Genomic DNA, 17,956 nt, shown 5'->3' with positions numbered 1-17,956 from the left:
TTTTATACAGCTGTCTAAAGCAAAAGTGTTGTCTGTATCCCTTGAAATGGAAAATATTGAGTATCATGCAGTTATAAAATTCTTTGTAAAAGAAGGTTTAATGCCAAAAGAAATTCATTTGAAGTTCATAAAAGTTTATGGGCACTCGTCTCTCTTTTTTTCCCCAATTAAGTAATGGGATGCTGAGTTCAAACATGGCAGTACCAGCCTTGAAGATGATCCAAGTGTAACATCCAAAAAGTGTAACAACACCAGAAATCATTGATCGAGTGCACGATATGATATTGGATGAGCGGTGAGTCAAAGTGAGTGAAAGTGCTGAGACTATAGGCATTTCAAAAGAATGTTTAGGATATATTTTGCATGAAGAATTGCATATGAAAACGTTTTGCACAAGATGGGTGCCGTGCTGGCAGATCAAAAACACACTCGCATGAAAATCTCTGAACAGTGCTTGAAACGTTTTAACAAAAATAAAACTGATTTTGTGCATCGATTTATTACTATAGATGAGACTTGGATCACGATTACACACCAGAATCCAAACACAGTCAAAACAGTGGACGGAAGCTGTTTGTTCAGTGCTGAAGAAGACAAAGTCAGTCCCATCAGCAGGAAAGGTCAAGGCATCGGTGTTTTGGGATGCTAAAGGCATTTTTTTTATTAATTATCTTGAAAAGGGTAAAACAATAACTGGGGAATATTATTCCAATCTTTTAACCAGACTAGACAAAAAAATTCATGAGAAAAGACTCAGTTTGCAGAAAAAATCATCTTTCATCAGGACAACTTACCTGTCCACAAAGGTGTTTGGCAATGGGAAAATTAAGGGATCTGCACTATGAACTGTTGGAACATCCACCCTATTTCCCAGATTTGGCTCCCTCTAACTTCTATCTCTTTCCAAAAATGAACTCTTCTTTGGTGGTCAACGTTTTTCTTCAAATGAAGATGATTTTAGCTGTAGAGGGGTATTTTGCAGATCTTACTGAGAATCACTACAGGGACAGGGTAAGGTGCAAGATCATCACTGGATTATTCCAGCACATACATTTATCAGGCTTAAGGGAGATTATGTTAACAAATAAAAATAATTTTGAAATTATAAATTCGTTTTTTCATTGTTAGGTTGAGAATGTTTGAGACCATCCTCGTAATTATGGAGGGATGACTTTAAAAAAATGCTGATGGCAGGGAGATAACAGAACCAAACCAAACAATTGAATTACTGAGCGATCATTTTACAAGGTCTACCATCTGGGTTGTAACATTAAAATGTCAGATTAAACAAATGCAGGTGCTTAAAATATTGCAGAATCTCCATATGAACACAGCATGGGATTAGACTGCATCAGGGTTGTACTTATGCACGGCCCTGATGCATGAGGTTCTAGCTAGGATCCTGAAAAATTAGGGCCAATTTAAAGACCCCAAACAATGAGATTTAAAAGTATATATAATTAAAATTGAACATAAAAAATTGCAATTGTTTTCTGTTAAATTTCCTATATCACTATAATATATATAGTTTAGAAAAACGGTGTCATTGCTTCTAGTTAATATCTAAATAGACCATATTACCTTCTTTTAAAAAACAAGAACACAAATACTATTATTTTCATATATTTATGTGTCCATGTTTTCATTAATTTTCTGTCCTTAAAAGGGTGAAAAATTATTTATTATTATTATTATTATTCGTGACACCTCCAAGGAGTCCGAAGACTCATCGCAGCAGAACACCTACAGTACAACTCTCCTTCTCCATTACTACCGAACTTCTACTACAAATCAACTACATCAGTGCCATCCCCCCCCACACACACACCACAACAAGTATTTTTTGTCTGTAAATTGCATGTGTTTTGAAGGGCAGATTTGTCTGTATGCGGTATGAAAAACCTGAGTTTCCGGGAGAAAAAACCCTGCTACCTCCGTATGAGATCGACTAACTCACCTTCAATTGAAAAAGTCCATATAAAGATTCCTCCCGTTACGACGGGAATTGAACTCAGGCCTTTTCCAATTGAAGGGTGCAATGTACTGTCGTTCTACCAATTGCGCTACGGAGGCACTTAATTTATGAAACTCTTTCATCATCATGCTTGTCAAGGATTTAGGCCTAGGATGGCCTGTTCCGACCTTAGAAGTCATCATTAAATCTCTTAAGAGGACGTCCTGGTTTTCTTTTCTAGTGGTTTGTAATTTAAAACTTATTTTGGTAATCTTTCTGTTTTCATTCTTTCAAAGTGTTCTATTCATTTATGTTTATATTTTTTTAATTTTTTCTATTACTGATTCCTGGTTTAATTGTTTCATAATTTCTTCATTTCTTTTGTGATCGAATAGAGCAGTTTTTCTCATAAATTTCATTTCAGCTGCTATTAATCTTTATTTGTCTTTTTGTTTATTGTCCATATTTCACTTCCATACAGTAGGACTGGTAGGGCCAATGTATTGTATACTTTTAATCTGGTTTGTTTTTGAACTAGGTTAGGTTTAAATATAGAGTTAATTATGCATGTTATTTTTAAATATTTCACAATTTTTAAGTTTATATCTTTTTAATTTTCATATGTAGTCATACATCCTAGGTAGTTAAATGAATTCACCTGTTCTAAAATCTTATTATCAATTATTATTTTAGTTCTTACTGGATTTTAGTCCTTATTTGTCCTTTAAAGGTCATCATTTTTGATGTTTCTGTTGATATTATCATTTCATAATCTTTGGCTATGATATTTAAATTTAAGATAGCTTTCTGTAAGTTATCTTTAGAACCTGTAATTATTATTGGTCATCAGAAAAAAGGAGAGTGTTAAAGTTCACAGTAGGAGAAATTTAATACCTTGATGGAAATTTTTATTCCATTTTATTATTATTTTATTTAGATAAATATTAAAAAGAGTTGCTTAAAGGGGACATCCCTGCTGGACTCCTTGGTTTATTGCTCTCATACATGATAGTTCATAATTTAATCTTATTTGTATTTGGTTATTTTCATATATACCACTTGACATTGTCAGCATCCAGGAATGCGTTAGCAGAGCTAATCTCAGGTGGTATGGTCACTTAAATAGAATGGGAGAGGAAAGATGAGCAAAACAAGTGTTCTCTGCCAGGTTGGCAGGAAAACGACCCAGAGGAAGACCAAGATATAGGTGGATTGATACGGTACAAAGTGCCTTAGACGATAGAAATATAAGATCTGATAATGTTGGAGTCTTGACAAGTAACAGACTGATTTGGAGGAAAATTGTAGATAGGAAGTTAGTAATGATGTAATTTTTTCATGTAGTACTGTCATATCCTGTACACCCCTTGAGGGTACATGGCAGGAATTTGATGATGATGATGATGATGATAACCTAATCAAAAAAATAAATAAAAATTAGAAGCAGGGCTTGAACCCACAGAACACAGGTGACAAGCAGAGTCATTAACCCATTTGGCCACTAAGCGGACTAAAGTTAAAGAATGTTTGTATGGTGGTATAAAAGTCTGACAGTGGCTGCACCGCATAGTTCAGAAAGCCTGGACAGAGGGATGAATTCCCGATGATTGGAGTAGAGCTCTCATAGTACCCATATATAAAAAGGGAAATAAAACTGCATGTGAGAATTACAGAGGTATTTCCCTACTGAGTGTTCCTGGCAAGATCTATGCAAGTATACTTGAGAAACGGTTGAGAAGAATTGTGGAAGAAAAGCTTGGTGAAGAACAAGCTGGATTCAGGCCAAATAGAGGCTGTCAGGATCAGATCATCACTTTACGACAAATAGTCGAGAAAGCATGGGAATATAACAAAGATCTGTATTTAAGTTTTGTCGATTTGGAAAAGGCATATGACAAGGCGCCAAGAGAGAAGCTATTCAATACGCTGCAGTTATATGGTGTCAATGGAGCATTATATCAAGCAATACTTAGTCTTTATTTGAGTTGCAAGTCAGCAGTTAGAAATGAAGGAAGTACAGGAAGATGGCTTAATGTTAAATCTGGTGTGAGACAAGGATGTACATTATCCCCTCTGTTATTCATTATCTATATGGATCACATTATGAAGGAAAGTGGTATTAAACCTGATATCAAAATTGGAGATGTTAATGTCAGCTCTTTGCTTTATGCGGATTATGTTATACTTCTAAATAAATCCGATAAAAGTCTGCAAGATTCTCTGACTAAATTGAATAACTGTTGTAATAGATATGGTATGAAGGTCAGCAATAAAAAGACAAAGACAATGAAAATAGGCAGAATCATTGAAAATGTCAACTGCGTTGTGAATGGAGAACCTGTGGAACAAGTAAAACATTTCAGCTACTTAGGCATGATTTTTACTGAAGATGGTAAATTAAATATAAAAATAGACAACAGAATAAGCAAAGCTGGTATGGTGGGAAGTCAACTGAATAAATTCATATGGAATAAAAGAGAAATTAGTCGGAACACTAAATTAGCTGTATACAAGACAGTGTTCAAACCAGTTTTAACTTATGGATCTGAGAGCTGGGTCAGAAGTAAAACACTTGACCAAAGACTAGAGACCGCAGATATGAGAGTCCTGAGAAAGATTAGAGGCGTGAACAGATGGCATCAATGGCAATATCATATTAAAAATGAGGATATTAGGAAAGAACTTGACATTGTCAGCATCCAGGAATGCATTAGCAGAGCTAATCTCAGGTGGTATGGTCACTTAAATAGAATGGGAGAGGAAAGATTAGCAAAACAAGTGTTCTCTGCCAGGTTGGCAGGAAAATGACCCAGAGGAAGACCAAGATATAGGTCGATTGATACGGTACAAAGTGCCTTAGACGATAGAAATATAAGATCTGATAATGTTGGAGTCTTGACAAGTAACAGACTGATTTGGAGGAAAATTGTAGATAGGAAGTTAGTAATAATGTAATTTTTTCATGTAGTACTGTTATATCCTGTACACCCCTTGAGGGTACATGGCAGGAATTTGATGATGAAGATGACTTATGATAACTTTTAGAATATTATTTGGTATTTGTCTTTCTTTTACTATGTTAAATAAAATGCTTCTTTAAACTTTGTCAAATGCCTTTTCAAAGTCAATAAATGTAATGTGTGTTTCTAAATTGCATTCTCTTATTTTTTGTATTATTAATTTTAGGCAAAAGGCCAAGTCAATACATGATGAACTTTTTCTAAATCCATTTTGTATACATCTAAAATAAAGTGTCCAGAATATTTTATTAATTTGTTATTTAAAATTTTGACATATATTTTGTAGCAGGAATTTAGAACATACCACTATGATCCTAATTTTTAGGATCATCTCTACTGCCTTTTTTAAAGATAGGGATTACAATTACTTTTTTCCATTCTATTGGTGGGTTATTTGTTGAATAGATTTTATTTAAAAACAATAAGAGCCTTTCTTTGAATCTTATTCGTGCATATTTATAATGCTGAACCAAACTTATCTTCTCCAGGTGATTTTCCATTTTTTGTTTCTTTCAGGCTAATTTCTAATTGGTCTTTAGTTATTTTCTTTTCATTTTATTATTATTATTACCCAAGAACCCATGGAGTCAAAGCCTCACCTGAGATGTATTTTTATCATACACAGAGCTCATCATACTGTGCTTTAAACACACTCAAATTCTCTGCAGACACCACACTCTCAGGCAAGGCATTCCAATCATTCACAACTCTGCATGAAAAAAAAAACCTGCTTCTAACTCCCCTACTCGCACCCTCTTTATACAGTTTCCAGGGATGACCTCTGGTTCTCCCCTGATCTCCCACTATTTTCTGTAGAACCTCTCCAGCATTGATCCTATAACAACCCCTTAGTAACTTGTAGGTCTCTATCATATCTCCTCTCTTCCTGCTGTCCACCAGACTCTGCAAGTTGCATCTTCTTAATCTTTCCTGATCCTCAACATTCCAGAGGTTAGAAACTACCGTAGTCAGTCACCTCTGGACCCTTTCCAACATCTCTTCGTCCTTCTGAAATCCAGGTGACCAAATCTGGGCACAATAGTCCATGTGTGGCCTAATCAAATCCTTATACAATGGAACAAGAATCTCCCTACTTCTACAAGTCAGTGTCCTCTGCATTATTCCCAGAAGTCTGTGTGTTGTCTTCAGAATTTTGGCTATGTGTTGCCTAAATTTCAGATCCTTATCCACTATCACCCCGAGATCTCTTATTTCCTCCACCTCCAACAATATATCCTCACGAAGCATAAATTCTGCATCCCATCTTTGTTTTCCAAATTTGAAAACCTTGTATTCTGCAACATTGAACTCAATCCCCATTCCCGTGCCCAATCACTCAATTTATTCAAGTCTTCTGTAAGGCCACAACATCTCTACTCTTCATGGTTGGTCCTAACTTTGCATCATCTGCAAACAACTGAATATCTCCATCCAAATTCTTCACCAATATCATTAATATACAAGTTAAACAGTAATGGCCCTAAAACAGACTGCTGAGACAAACCTCTAGTGACTTTCCTTTTCCTGAATATACTCCCCCATACACACACTTGTTGATAACTATCAGATAGCTAGTCTCCAATCCAATGCACCAATCTAATATCCAACCCCATCCATTGTAGTTTGACTGTCAACTTATCATGCAGTAATCTATCAAAAGCCTTTGCAAAATCTAAGTGTATTACTGTGTATCCTTCTCCTCTGTCCAAGGAAGCTGTCACCTTATTGTAAAAAGTAACTATATTACTAAAACATGACCTCTCTTTAGCAAATCCATGTTGTCCATCACAGATAATACATTTTCCAACATTGAATCCCCCATTCTCGTGCCCAATCACTCAATTTATTCACATCTTCTTGTAAGGCCACAACATCTTCTCTACTCTTCATGGTTCATCCCAACTTTGCACCATTGTTGTCAACCGAATTCTGGATCATGGTTCTCACAAGCTTCTTCAACAACTTAACTACAACACCTGACATACAGATAGGCCTAATGATTAAAATTATAATAACGGAATTAACTCACATAATATTACTTATTAGTAGAATTTTTGGCGAGTATCACAGGCATCTTCAGTACATGCATAAAGCTAATTAAACAATAACTGACAATTCCAAAAGGCACCACCTAAGTAGCTAATGTAAGATAACTAATAAAGGTCAATAAATTTCCTTATTAAAAAAAAAAAAACATAAATAACTAAATTATATATATATATATATATATATATATATATATATATATATATTAGGATAACTAAGTAATTTTATAGGCTTGGTTATTTTTACTCCTAATCCCAAGTAAGCAAACAGTTAAGTTTGCGCCTGAAACGTAGTTCAAGTCTAAAGATGGTACAACACCAGGGCAACTCATTGTAAAGACTTGAACTACGTTTCAGGCACAAACTTAACTGTTTGCTTACTTGGGATTAGGAGTAAAAATAACCAAGCTTATAAAATTACTTGGTTATCCTAATATACAATATCCCCAAGTTAAAAATTCATTTTCATTCATATATATATATATATAAAATTTATTTATTTATCTTTTTTTTTTTTTTTTTAATAAGTCAGGAAATTTATTGACCTTTTTTAGTTATCTAACATTAGCTACATAGGTGGTGCCTTTTGGAATTGTCGGTTATTGTTTAATTAACTTTATACATGTACTGAAGATGCCTGTGATACTCAGGTGAAAATTCTACTAATAAATAATATTATGTGAGTTAATTCTGTTATTATCATTTTAATTATTATGTCTACTCATGGTATTTCCTTACTGAAACAGATAGGCCTATAGTTTGATGCCTGAGTCTATCACCTCCTTTATGAAGTGGCACCATCTTGCCCTCCTTCCACTTCTTAGGAACTTGACACAGTGCAAGACTCGTATTAAGAAAATATGCCAACCACCTGGCACATTCCTTCAGAATATGTGGTGATATATTATCAGGTCCCACAGCCTTATTTACATCTAGTTTGCTCAACTCCCCATACACCTCTTGCTCACTTACAGTCAGTCACTCCTCCCCAATCATCAACTGCTCTCCATCTCAATCTTTCCATGAAGTCATATTCACAAGATTGAAAGACCTTTATGAACTGCTCATTAAGTATCTCCAACAAAGTATCTTCCACAACAGCTGTCTTTATACTATTTTCTCCAATCAATATTATTCTTCCATAATCATTCTTACTTTTTCTGGGTACATATCGAAAAAACTCCTTAGGATTCTTTTTGGCTTCATTAGCCAACTGCTGTTCATACCTCTCTTTAGCTACCCTCACCAACCAAGTCACCCTCCTTGCCTGTTCTTTGTAGACCTCACAGAATTGGTTATTTCCACTTCTCTTATGAAGCCACCATAATGCCTTTTTTTCTCTGTATCGCATGCTTAATCTCTTTATTCATCCATTTCACACCTACCTTATTTAACCTTCTCACCCTTGAAATATATTTAGACATTGCATCTACTAGACAGTTTTAAAAATTCCCCAAGCTGCTGATCTCTTTTTCAGCTAACTCCTCATTCCATGCCATACCTGCAAGCTGTCTCCTGAGCTCTTCATAATCTCCCCCCCCTTGTAGTTCCACATATACAGTTTTCTTACAGAGGTCCTCACGGGAACCACCCAGGTAATCACCTCATGGTCACTCTCACCAAGTGATGCGTGATTTGACACCTCATTTCTAATTACATCCTCTGATGAGATGACCAAATCCAAGACCCTCAATCCTCGCATGCCCTCTGTTACATACACCGTCTGAGGTAGTTATCCCTCAAAAACTCAAGAAACTCATTTTAATAAATTTAGTTTAATCCCTTATCCAAGTGTAAGCAAACAAAGTTTGCACCTGAAAATATCTTCAGGACTGAGGTAAGGTAGTGCAACACAAGGCAACTCCGAGCAAAGGAGGACCAAGCTCTCATCACTCCTTGTCTAAGTATCTCCCATAATGCAAAGCACATCTTCTTGCGGACATGTATATACTGTTATGTATTAAGGGAAGGGCCACTGCCCAGACCGGTTTCAACCTTTATTGAGGTCTCGTCAGTGGAAGGCAGACCCAAACATGGAGATACCAAGGCAGAAGCAATAGGAGAGGTCATATTTACTTATAGGAGTTGCCAACAAGTGTACCACCTTATTATTGAATTACTATGGATTTAGAGAAAGATGTTGGAAGTTTATTTTTCACTTGGTTAGATTATAATAAATTTAGTTTAATCCCTTATACAAGTGTAAGCAAACAAAGTTTGCACCTGAAAATATTTTCAGGACTGAGGTAAGGTAGTGCAACTCCGAGCAAAGGTGGACCAAGCTCTCATCACTCCTTGTCAAAGTATTTCCCATAATGCAAAGCATATCTCCTTGTGGACATGTATATACTGCTATGCATTAAGGGAAGGGCCACTACCCAGACCGGTTTCAACCTTTATTGAGGTCTTGTCAGTGGGAGGCAGACCCAAACGTGGAGATACTGAGGCAGAAGGCCTTACCTTACCTCAGTCCTGAAGATATTTTCAGGTGCAAACTTTGTTTGCTTAAACTTGGATAAGGAATTAAACTAAATTTATTATAATTTAACCAAGTGAAAAATAAACTTCCAGCATCTTTCTCTAATTCCAGAGTAATTCAATAATAAGGTGGTACACCTGCTGGCAACTCCTATAGGTAAATATGACCTCTCCTATTGCTTCTGCCTTAGTATCTCCACGTTTGGGTCTGCTTCTCAATTTCTTTTTGTACTTATTATTTGCAGCCATTCAGGTGGTAATCTTAATTTTATTTTAACGAGGAAGTGGCCACTACTTATTTCATATCCTCTGTGAACTCTAAGATCTAAAGAGAACTTTGATGTCTTTTCATTTAAGATAAAGTAATCTAATATTGATTTCGATCCTTTTGTTGCCGAAGTATATTTATGTATAAAACTCTTTGCCAGGTGAAAATGTTACCAGGTGAAATTTATCACTATTATTTATTGAAAATGATGTTGTGAATAATTCAAATTATTCACAACATTATGGTGATATTATTGATACATTTTCAAAAGAGAAGTCTTGTAAAAAAACATTTATAATGTCTTTTCTTAGTGCTAGTTTAACATTTGTGTTTTGATATGTATTCTTTACTTAAGTTTTTTATTATTATTATTATTATTCAGGCTTCCATGGAGTCAAAAGACTCATTGCGGGATGTCCTTCCTAGGAAACACAAAATCTATCAAGACTCATCGCGAGAAGTCCCTCCTAGGGAACACAAAGTCTATCATGCCACTCCTTGAACTCATTGACCGTTCTCAATTTCACCACTCTATCAGGCAATGCTCTCTATCACGATTCAACCACCCTCCATTCAAAGAAACCACTCCTCACCACTTGCTCACAGCTCCCTTTCATAAATTCCAGGGATGGTCTGTTGTCATCACTCCTTCCTGCTGTTCAACCAAACCAAAGTTCTCCCTAGTGTCAACCCTGTAACCACCTTTCAACAGTTCAAAGGTCTCAATCATATAACCTCTCCTTCTTCTATCTATCAAACTCTGCAGTCCACATCCCCTCATCTGATCCTCATAACTAACACTGTACAGTCCAGAAACCATCCTTGTTATCTGCCTCTGTACCCTTTCCACATTTCATTTAATCCTCTTCAAATCCTGGGGACCAAATTTGAGAACAATAGTCTAAGTGTGGTCTAATCAGGAACTTATACAACAGAATGATAACTCTTGTATCTCTGCAGGTGAGCGTTGTTCTCAGTATTGCAGCAATCCTCCATGTTACCTTCACCACCATTGCAATATGTCCCCAGAATTTCAGGTTTCTATCAGGGAATCTGCCTCTGTACCCTTTCCACAGTTAATTTATCCCCCTTCAAATCTTGGGGACCAAATTTAAGAACAATAGTCTAAGTGTGGTCTAATCAGGAACTTATACAACAGAATGATAACTCTTGTATCTCTGCAGGTGAGCGTTGTTCTCAGTATTGCAACAATTCTCTGTGTTACCTTCACCACCTTTCCAATATGTCCCCAGAATTTCAGGTTTCTATCAATCATTAACTCCAGATCTCTTGTCTCTCCAGTACAACTCCTCCAACAGAGTATGAAGTTTCCCAAACCTCAAGACCTTACATTTTGCTGCATTAAACCTACACCCTCATTCATTTGTCCATCAGTCTAGTTTATTCAAATCCGCTTGCAGGGCTACCATATCTCACTATTACTAACCTTTCCCAGCTTCATATCATCTGCAAACAACTGAATATCCCCTGCAATCCACTGACAATGTTATTGATATAAAGGTTAAACAATATAGGTCCCAGTAGTGAGCCTTGTGGGACCCCCACTTGTAACCTTCTGTCTCCTTGAAACTGCCCAACATACACAACTTTCTGATACCTATCGGGCAGCTAATCACGAATCTAGTTGTAATTAACATCCAAACCCATGTGCTTCAACTTAAATATCAGCCTATCATGTGGCACCCTGTCAAATGCCTTTGCAAAATCCAAAAAAATGGCAGTATATGCCTTTTCCTCATCAACTGCTCTTGTCACTTTATTATAAATGGCAATCATGTTACTAAGCAAGAGGACCCCTTAACAAATCCATGTTGACTCTCATAGATAACAATACCCTCATCTACCTAATGCTGTATACAGTCCCTCACTAATTTCTCCAAGATCTTAACAACTACTGATGACACACAAACTGGCCTATAATTAGACACTTTTCTAGTCTGCTACTGCCCTTATGCAATGGCACTATCTTACCTTCCTTCCATTCCCTGGGCACTTTTCCCATAGCCAGACTTTCAGTGAAAAGCCAGATCAAAGGAGATGTCAGCTCTTTAGCACATTCTTTCAAAACTTGTGGTGAAATACATCCAGTCCCACAGCTTTACTGACATCCAGAGTACCAGTATTTGGAACACACTCTCCTCCTGCACCTCTAAACATAGAAAATGCCCTATCCCTCTAGTATTAAAACCTTCTTCTGCAGGATGAAATACTCCAATAAAGTGCTCATTAAACAACTCCACTATGTCCTCTGCATCAGTCACTCTATTCCCATTTTTATTCCACAATGTCACAATCATTTCTCATCCTACTGGCCACATAGTTAAAAAATTCCCTAGGATTTTCTTTGGATCTTAAGGCCAATCTCTTCTCATATTTCAGTTTTGTCTTCCTTACCATACTAGTCACTCTCCTTTTCTAATAATATATTTTTTTTTCGTATATATCGAGTGTTTTTATTTGTCTTTATTCATTTTGTAAGGGGGGGGGGGGCGAACACCCTAGCACTTCGTGAATCGCCTGACTCAGAAAAATATAAGTACTGCCATGGATGGCATATCAACCCATGTATCATGAAAAAGTGCAAAGGAATTATCAACTCTTCCAACCAAGCTATTTAATTTAAACCTCAGTACTATTAAGAAGCCAGTGCAGTGGAAAGAGAACAAAATAGTCCCATGGCATATAAGAGGCTCCAAGAAAGAAGTAGCAAATTATTGGCCAATGGGCATCTCAAGAGCGATGGTTAAAGAAATTGGTGAAAGACAGAATTCAGGACATAGTGGACAGGAATAGGATACTCTATAAGGGACAACATGGTTTTGTGAATAGTAGGTCATGCCTTAGTAATTTGCTTACTTTTTATAATCAAGTAACAATGGAGTTGACTTTGCAAAAGCACTTGACAAGTTTCCACATACAACTCTATTGCATAAATTAGAGCAAATGGAGATTGATATAAATCTGATGATTTGGATTAGAGGGTGGCAGATAGTTAGATATGAAAGAGTAGTTTATGGAGAAGATGAGTACAGGAGAAGCCAGTGGGCTCAGTACTTGGTCCACTGTTGTTTAATTTGTATATCAATGATAAAGGAAATGATTTGACAAGAAATATTCAGTTCTTTGCTGATGATGTTAAAGTGGAAAGAGCAGTGGTAAATGAAAGTGATGCAAAGGTCCTGTAGGAACTTAAACAGACTAGCAGTCTGGGCAAAGGTAAATAGCTGCTAGTTTAATATCTCCAAGTGTAAGGTGATGCACTTTGGAAAGAGAACAGAAGCTATGTACTACATCAATGGAACTAAACTGCAGGAAACTGATGAGGCCAGGGACTTGGGTGTGATTGTAGATGGGAAGTTGAAGTTTAGAGGACATGTTATGAAGGTAACCAAAACAGCTCATCAAATTATGTGAAGAACACACTAACATGCAGGGATAGCGAGGTTATTGTTCCTCTATATAAATCTTTAATAAGGCCACATCTAGACTACTGTATATATATAGAGATCTGGACTCCCAGATTTTGCGGTGATGAAGTTATGGAGAAGATCCAGAGGCAAGTGACAAATGTGGCAAGTCTGTGAAATGCTCTCTATGAGAATGGATTGACAGTGATAGGTTTCAAAAATTAGCTGATAGATGAAAAAGAAAAGACATGATAAAAGCATCTAAGTTATTAAAGGGGTTTATAGGACTGACACTGAAGACTTTTTTCAGTATATGGCAAGAAGGGAGAGAACAAGGGGGGTCATCAATGGAAGTTGTGTAAGAGTATGGTTAGTAAGATTGTTTAGACTCCAAGAACACTTGAGGTTTTTTTTCTTTTAATAGGAATATTCATGAGCACCTGTTCCATGAAACTGGCTACCACTATTCTTCAGTTTCCTTTAAAAATAAGAGGTCCTGAATATTGATAATTTATTTTCTAGTATACTATATATACACTGTAAGAAAGCTGAAAAACCTTTCACAACCATAATCTTGTTAATTATGGCTGATAATTAACTTAATTCATTGACTTGGATGATAGCCAATACCATGATTACATGCAGATATGTGATCATGCATGCAAATAATGCTATAAATATCTGTCATTCCAATGCAAAAAAAAAAAAAAAAAAAAAAAAAAAAAAAAAATCACCTTGCTTTATGGAAGTAAATATAAGCATGAAAGGCTCTTTTTGGAATCCATCCACTGTTTAGACCTCCAAGAACACTTGACGTTTTTTTTCTTTTAATAGGAATATTCATGAGCACTGTTCCACGAAACTGGCTACCACTATTCTTCAGTTTCCTTTAAAAAGAGGAGGTCCTGAATATTGATAATTTATCTTTTAGTATACTATATATACAAGAAAGCTGAAAAACCTTTCACAACCATAATCTTGATACAGATAGATAAAACTGCTTTACAACTGAAAATATTTCATCCTTTCTTCAGTTCAATTGCCAAGTATGGAGTCATGTCCATTAGGTACTTTATATTAGGACATTGTCCGTGCAGTTAGCCTAGTGACTTTGCGCTTCACAACCATATGCCTGGGGAAGGAGTGTTCTAGGTTCAATTCCCATCAATGACGTGAGGAGCTCAAGGATCTTTCTCAGCGATAACCAAGTTAGCCGGTCTTGGGTGCGGACAGCAGGGTTTTTTCTGCCAGTTTATCTGATGTTTTTCATCCTGCAAGCAGGCAAACCGATCCGAGGACACACACGGATTACAGTCAGGAATACTGACTCAGCCATAGGTCTGATTCGTCAGCCTATGCTGGTTCCAGAGCCCAGATAAAATTTTGGGGGACTAGATGGTACCGTGAACTCCCATATAAAGGGGGAACACTGTATCATCACATGGAATTTATTTATTTATTAGGATATTAACAAGAAAGCATCTGGAAAATATAATAATCTGTTTGTTAATCTACATCTTCCCATATTAAAAGTTGGAATTAATTTTTGTTAACAACTGTATACCAGCCTTGGCAAGTACATCCATCCATAATTACTTGAATGTATGCATCCACTGAATTTAATATAGCCTTTGGATATTATAGATATAATATAGATATAAAGCATATATATTACTGATATATTTTATCCATATGACATTTGAGTGGTTTATCACAGCAAAGTATTTAAAGTCAATGCACACTGGAACAAGTGAATGTGGTATTTTATGACAGAAATACTGGGTGATGAGGAAAAAAGAGACAAATAAAATTTTACTTACTAGATATATTCTGTATGCACTGTCACGAGTCACTGTGTCTGAAAAGGTCCAGCAAGGATAGTCATCATTAGTAGAGTTACTGCAACCCCCATCTTTAGGAATGTAATTACTAAAAATAAATAAAAAAATATATATATATACACACACACACACACACACACACACATACACAGTGTTCACATTGGACCTCCCTAGTTTCAATGTGTTACTACTACTTAAGTAGTATGGACAATGGTGTTGAAATTGTACAAATGAGAAAGAACACTCACCAAGTTTTTTTTGTAAAAAAAAAAAAAAAAAAAAAAAAACAGCCCACTTCTATGTGTGCTTCTTTAGTAGCACGCACAATGTCAAGTCAATAGTTTCTCTGCAATCAGGTTCTCTGAAGAATGTCAGGATTGATGGAGAACACACCAGCAGAAATGTGACGTTTCAGGTACTCTAGGCTGTCTATTTAGTTGCGTACACTGAGTCCTTCACATATCCCTACAAGAAAAAATCAAGTGAGGTAAGATCCTGCGATTGTGGTAGCCAGAGAATCGGTCATCCTCCATGATGATGGACCTCCAAATGTGGCGTGGCACCATCCTGTTAAAAGACGATGTGCAGCTGCAAGTAATCGAGTTGTGGAAAGACAAAATTTTCCAGCATGTTGAGGGAAATGTAAATCATTCTGTTGATATTTCTTTCTACAAAAAAAAATGCCTGTTCACTTTTCTGCTGACATGAAAAGTGGCTTCGTCAGGAAAGAAAGTCTGGAATCTCGTTGATACATTCCTAGTTGTTATTGTGGCTTATCATTTTGCTAAAAAATAATAAAACTTTGCCCAAAAGATTTTGTCGGACTTTGCACAAGGTCTCGTGAATCCTTTCTATCTTCTCTTCTGATATTGGCTGCTTCCCTGCTCCATGTTGTTCCAAAAACACTTCCTTTCATTAGGAAATTTTCTTTTCATAAACGGATAGTCCTAGGGTTGAGTGCTGCCTTTTTTGTATGCCTGATGGAATTTACGCTGCATTGCTTTGATTTATTCCAGCTCAGACTACCACACAACTTGCACTTTCTCCACCCCTTATGGCATGTTTAAAACTACAATAGCCCTGTCCAGCAGTGCCACTGCATCATGATGCAGGAAAAAAATTCTGAATGAAGCTTTTAGAGTCTCTGGAACATTTGAACAACCCAGACCTTACATATTTCCATATTTTGATATTTTTGCTGTTCTTTGAAACTAGGAGGCCCAATGTGGATACCCTGTGTATGTGTGTGTGTGAGTTGATCAATGGGTCTATCTATCTGGATAGCCATTTTTTTTTTAAATTAAAATTTGAAAAGAGATCAAATAGTATTATTTTGTGGTACTCCTCTCTACTTATGGATATATGAGGAAACTATCTGTGTGCATTTGCATAATCCAATAGTTAAATCAAATTTTGTGCATGTGTGCATGTTGTGGGGGGGGGATTTTAAAAAGTGAAATTAATATGATGATATAATAACAGGAATTGAAGTGGCAGAGTACAGCATTTTTCGGCAGGATAGAAAGGGAAAGAATGGTGGTGGAGTACTGCTTATGATAAGTGATGATTTATGTCTTCTAAGAGTGGAGGCTTTGGAAGGCAGTGACATTAATGCTTTTCAAAGCATATGGTGTGAGGCCAAGACAGGATATTTAGTGGGGTACTGCTAAAAAGCAGGGAACACAGAGGGTGGGGAGCAGGAGATGTTTAGGCAGTTGAGCTTGGCAAGTGCAAGAAGAATGATTGTTATGGGAGATTTTAACTACAGCAGTATAAGTTGGGAACAGGAAAATACATGAGGTAATAAGGGAATGGAAGTTCTAGAATTATTGATGGATAAATGTCTTAGGGAACATGTAATAAAGGGAGCAAGCGGTTCAAGAGTTTTGGATTTGGTTGTAGCATCAGAAGAGCTGATAATAACAGAGATGACCTCTCCCCAGTTGGAGAGAGAGTGATCATGTGGTTTTGACTTGGAAGATGAATAGACATGCAGGAGTACCAAAGAAAAGGGAACAAATGGGGAATTATAAGGCAGGTGATTATAATGGTCTCAGATATCAACTTGGGGTGGTTCCATGGAAGGTGGAATTAGAAGGGCAGGATATCATTAGTGCTTGGGAAATTGTGAAGGAATATTTGTTAGCAACAACAGTAAGCTGTATCCCACGAGTGAAGAAGAGGCAACAATTTGGTGTAAAGTGGATGACAAACAATATCAAACAGGAACTGCAGGTAAAAAGAGATTATGGAAATGATATAAGGAGAGAGAGGTGGAGGGCAGATACACGAAGAATATAAGACGTAGGCCAGGAGAGTGACCAGTAAGGTGAGGAAGGCAAAACTGGAATATGAGAAGAGATTGGCACTAAGTTCCAAAGAAAATCCTAGGGAATTTTTTAGCTACGTGGGCAGTAGTTGGAGAAATGATTGTGGAAGAATGACACTGCGGGATAAAAATGGGAATAGAGTGACTGATGCAGAGGACTTAGTGGAGTTGTTCAATGAGCACTTTATTGAAGTATTTCATTCTGGAGAAGAAGGTTTAATACTAGAGGAATAGGGCAGGTTCAGGGTTTATAGGTGCAAGAGGAAAGTATGTTCCAAATACTGAGTACTCTGGATAGCAGTAAAGCTGTGGGACTGGATGGAATTTCACCACAGGTTTTGAGAGAGGGTGCAAAAGAACTGACAGCTCTGTTGACCTGGCTCTTCAATAAACGTCTGGCTGTAGGAAAGGTACCGAAGGAATGGAAGGAAGGTTAGATAGTGCCGCTGCAAAATGGTGGTAGTAGACTAGAAGTGTCTAATTATAGGCCAGTTTGTCATAGTGAGGGTCTATATACAGTGTTGGGCAGATGAGGGTAATGTTATTTGTGAGAATCAACATGGATTTGTTAAGAGGCACTCTTGCTTTAGTAA

At 36.7% G+C, this 17,956-nt stretch overlaps 1 protein-coding gene across 1 annotated transcript in view; it reads right to left on the bottom strand.

Annotated features, from left to right (window-relative positions):
- LOC150102941 (putative sodium-coupled neutral amino acid transporter 12) overlaps positions 1-17,956 on the bottom strand; it is a 404,858-nt gene that overhangs the window by 69,168 nt on the left and 317,734 nt on the right. Inside the window, exon 8 of the mRNA XM_090397467.1 lies at positions 15,014-15,122. Coding sequence (XP_090253593.1) covers positions 15,014-15,122 — 109 coding nt within the window. The remainder of the gene's footprint in view (positions 1-15,013; positions 15,123-17,956) is intronic.

This window comes from Typopeltis vanoorti, chromosome 9 (genome assembly GCF_054136105.1).
Source record: "Typopeltis vanoorti isolate ZY-2024b chromosome 9, IOZ_Tvanoo_1.0, whole genome shotgun sequence".
In the NCBI taxonomy this organism is placed as follows: domain Eukaryota; kingdom Metazoa; phylum Arthropoda; class Arachnida; order Uropygi; family Thelyphonidae; genus Typopeltis; species Typopeltis vanoorti.
The sequence above is the reverse complement of the archived record's forward strand: the minus strand, read 5'-3'. Positions and strand labels throughout refer to the sequence as shown.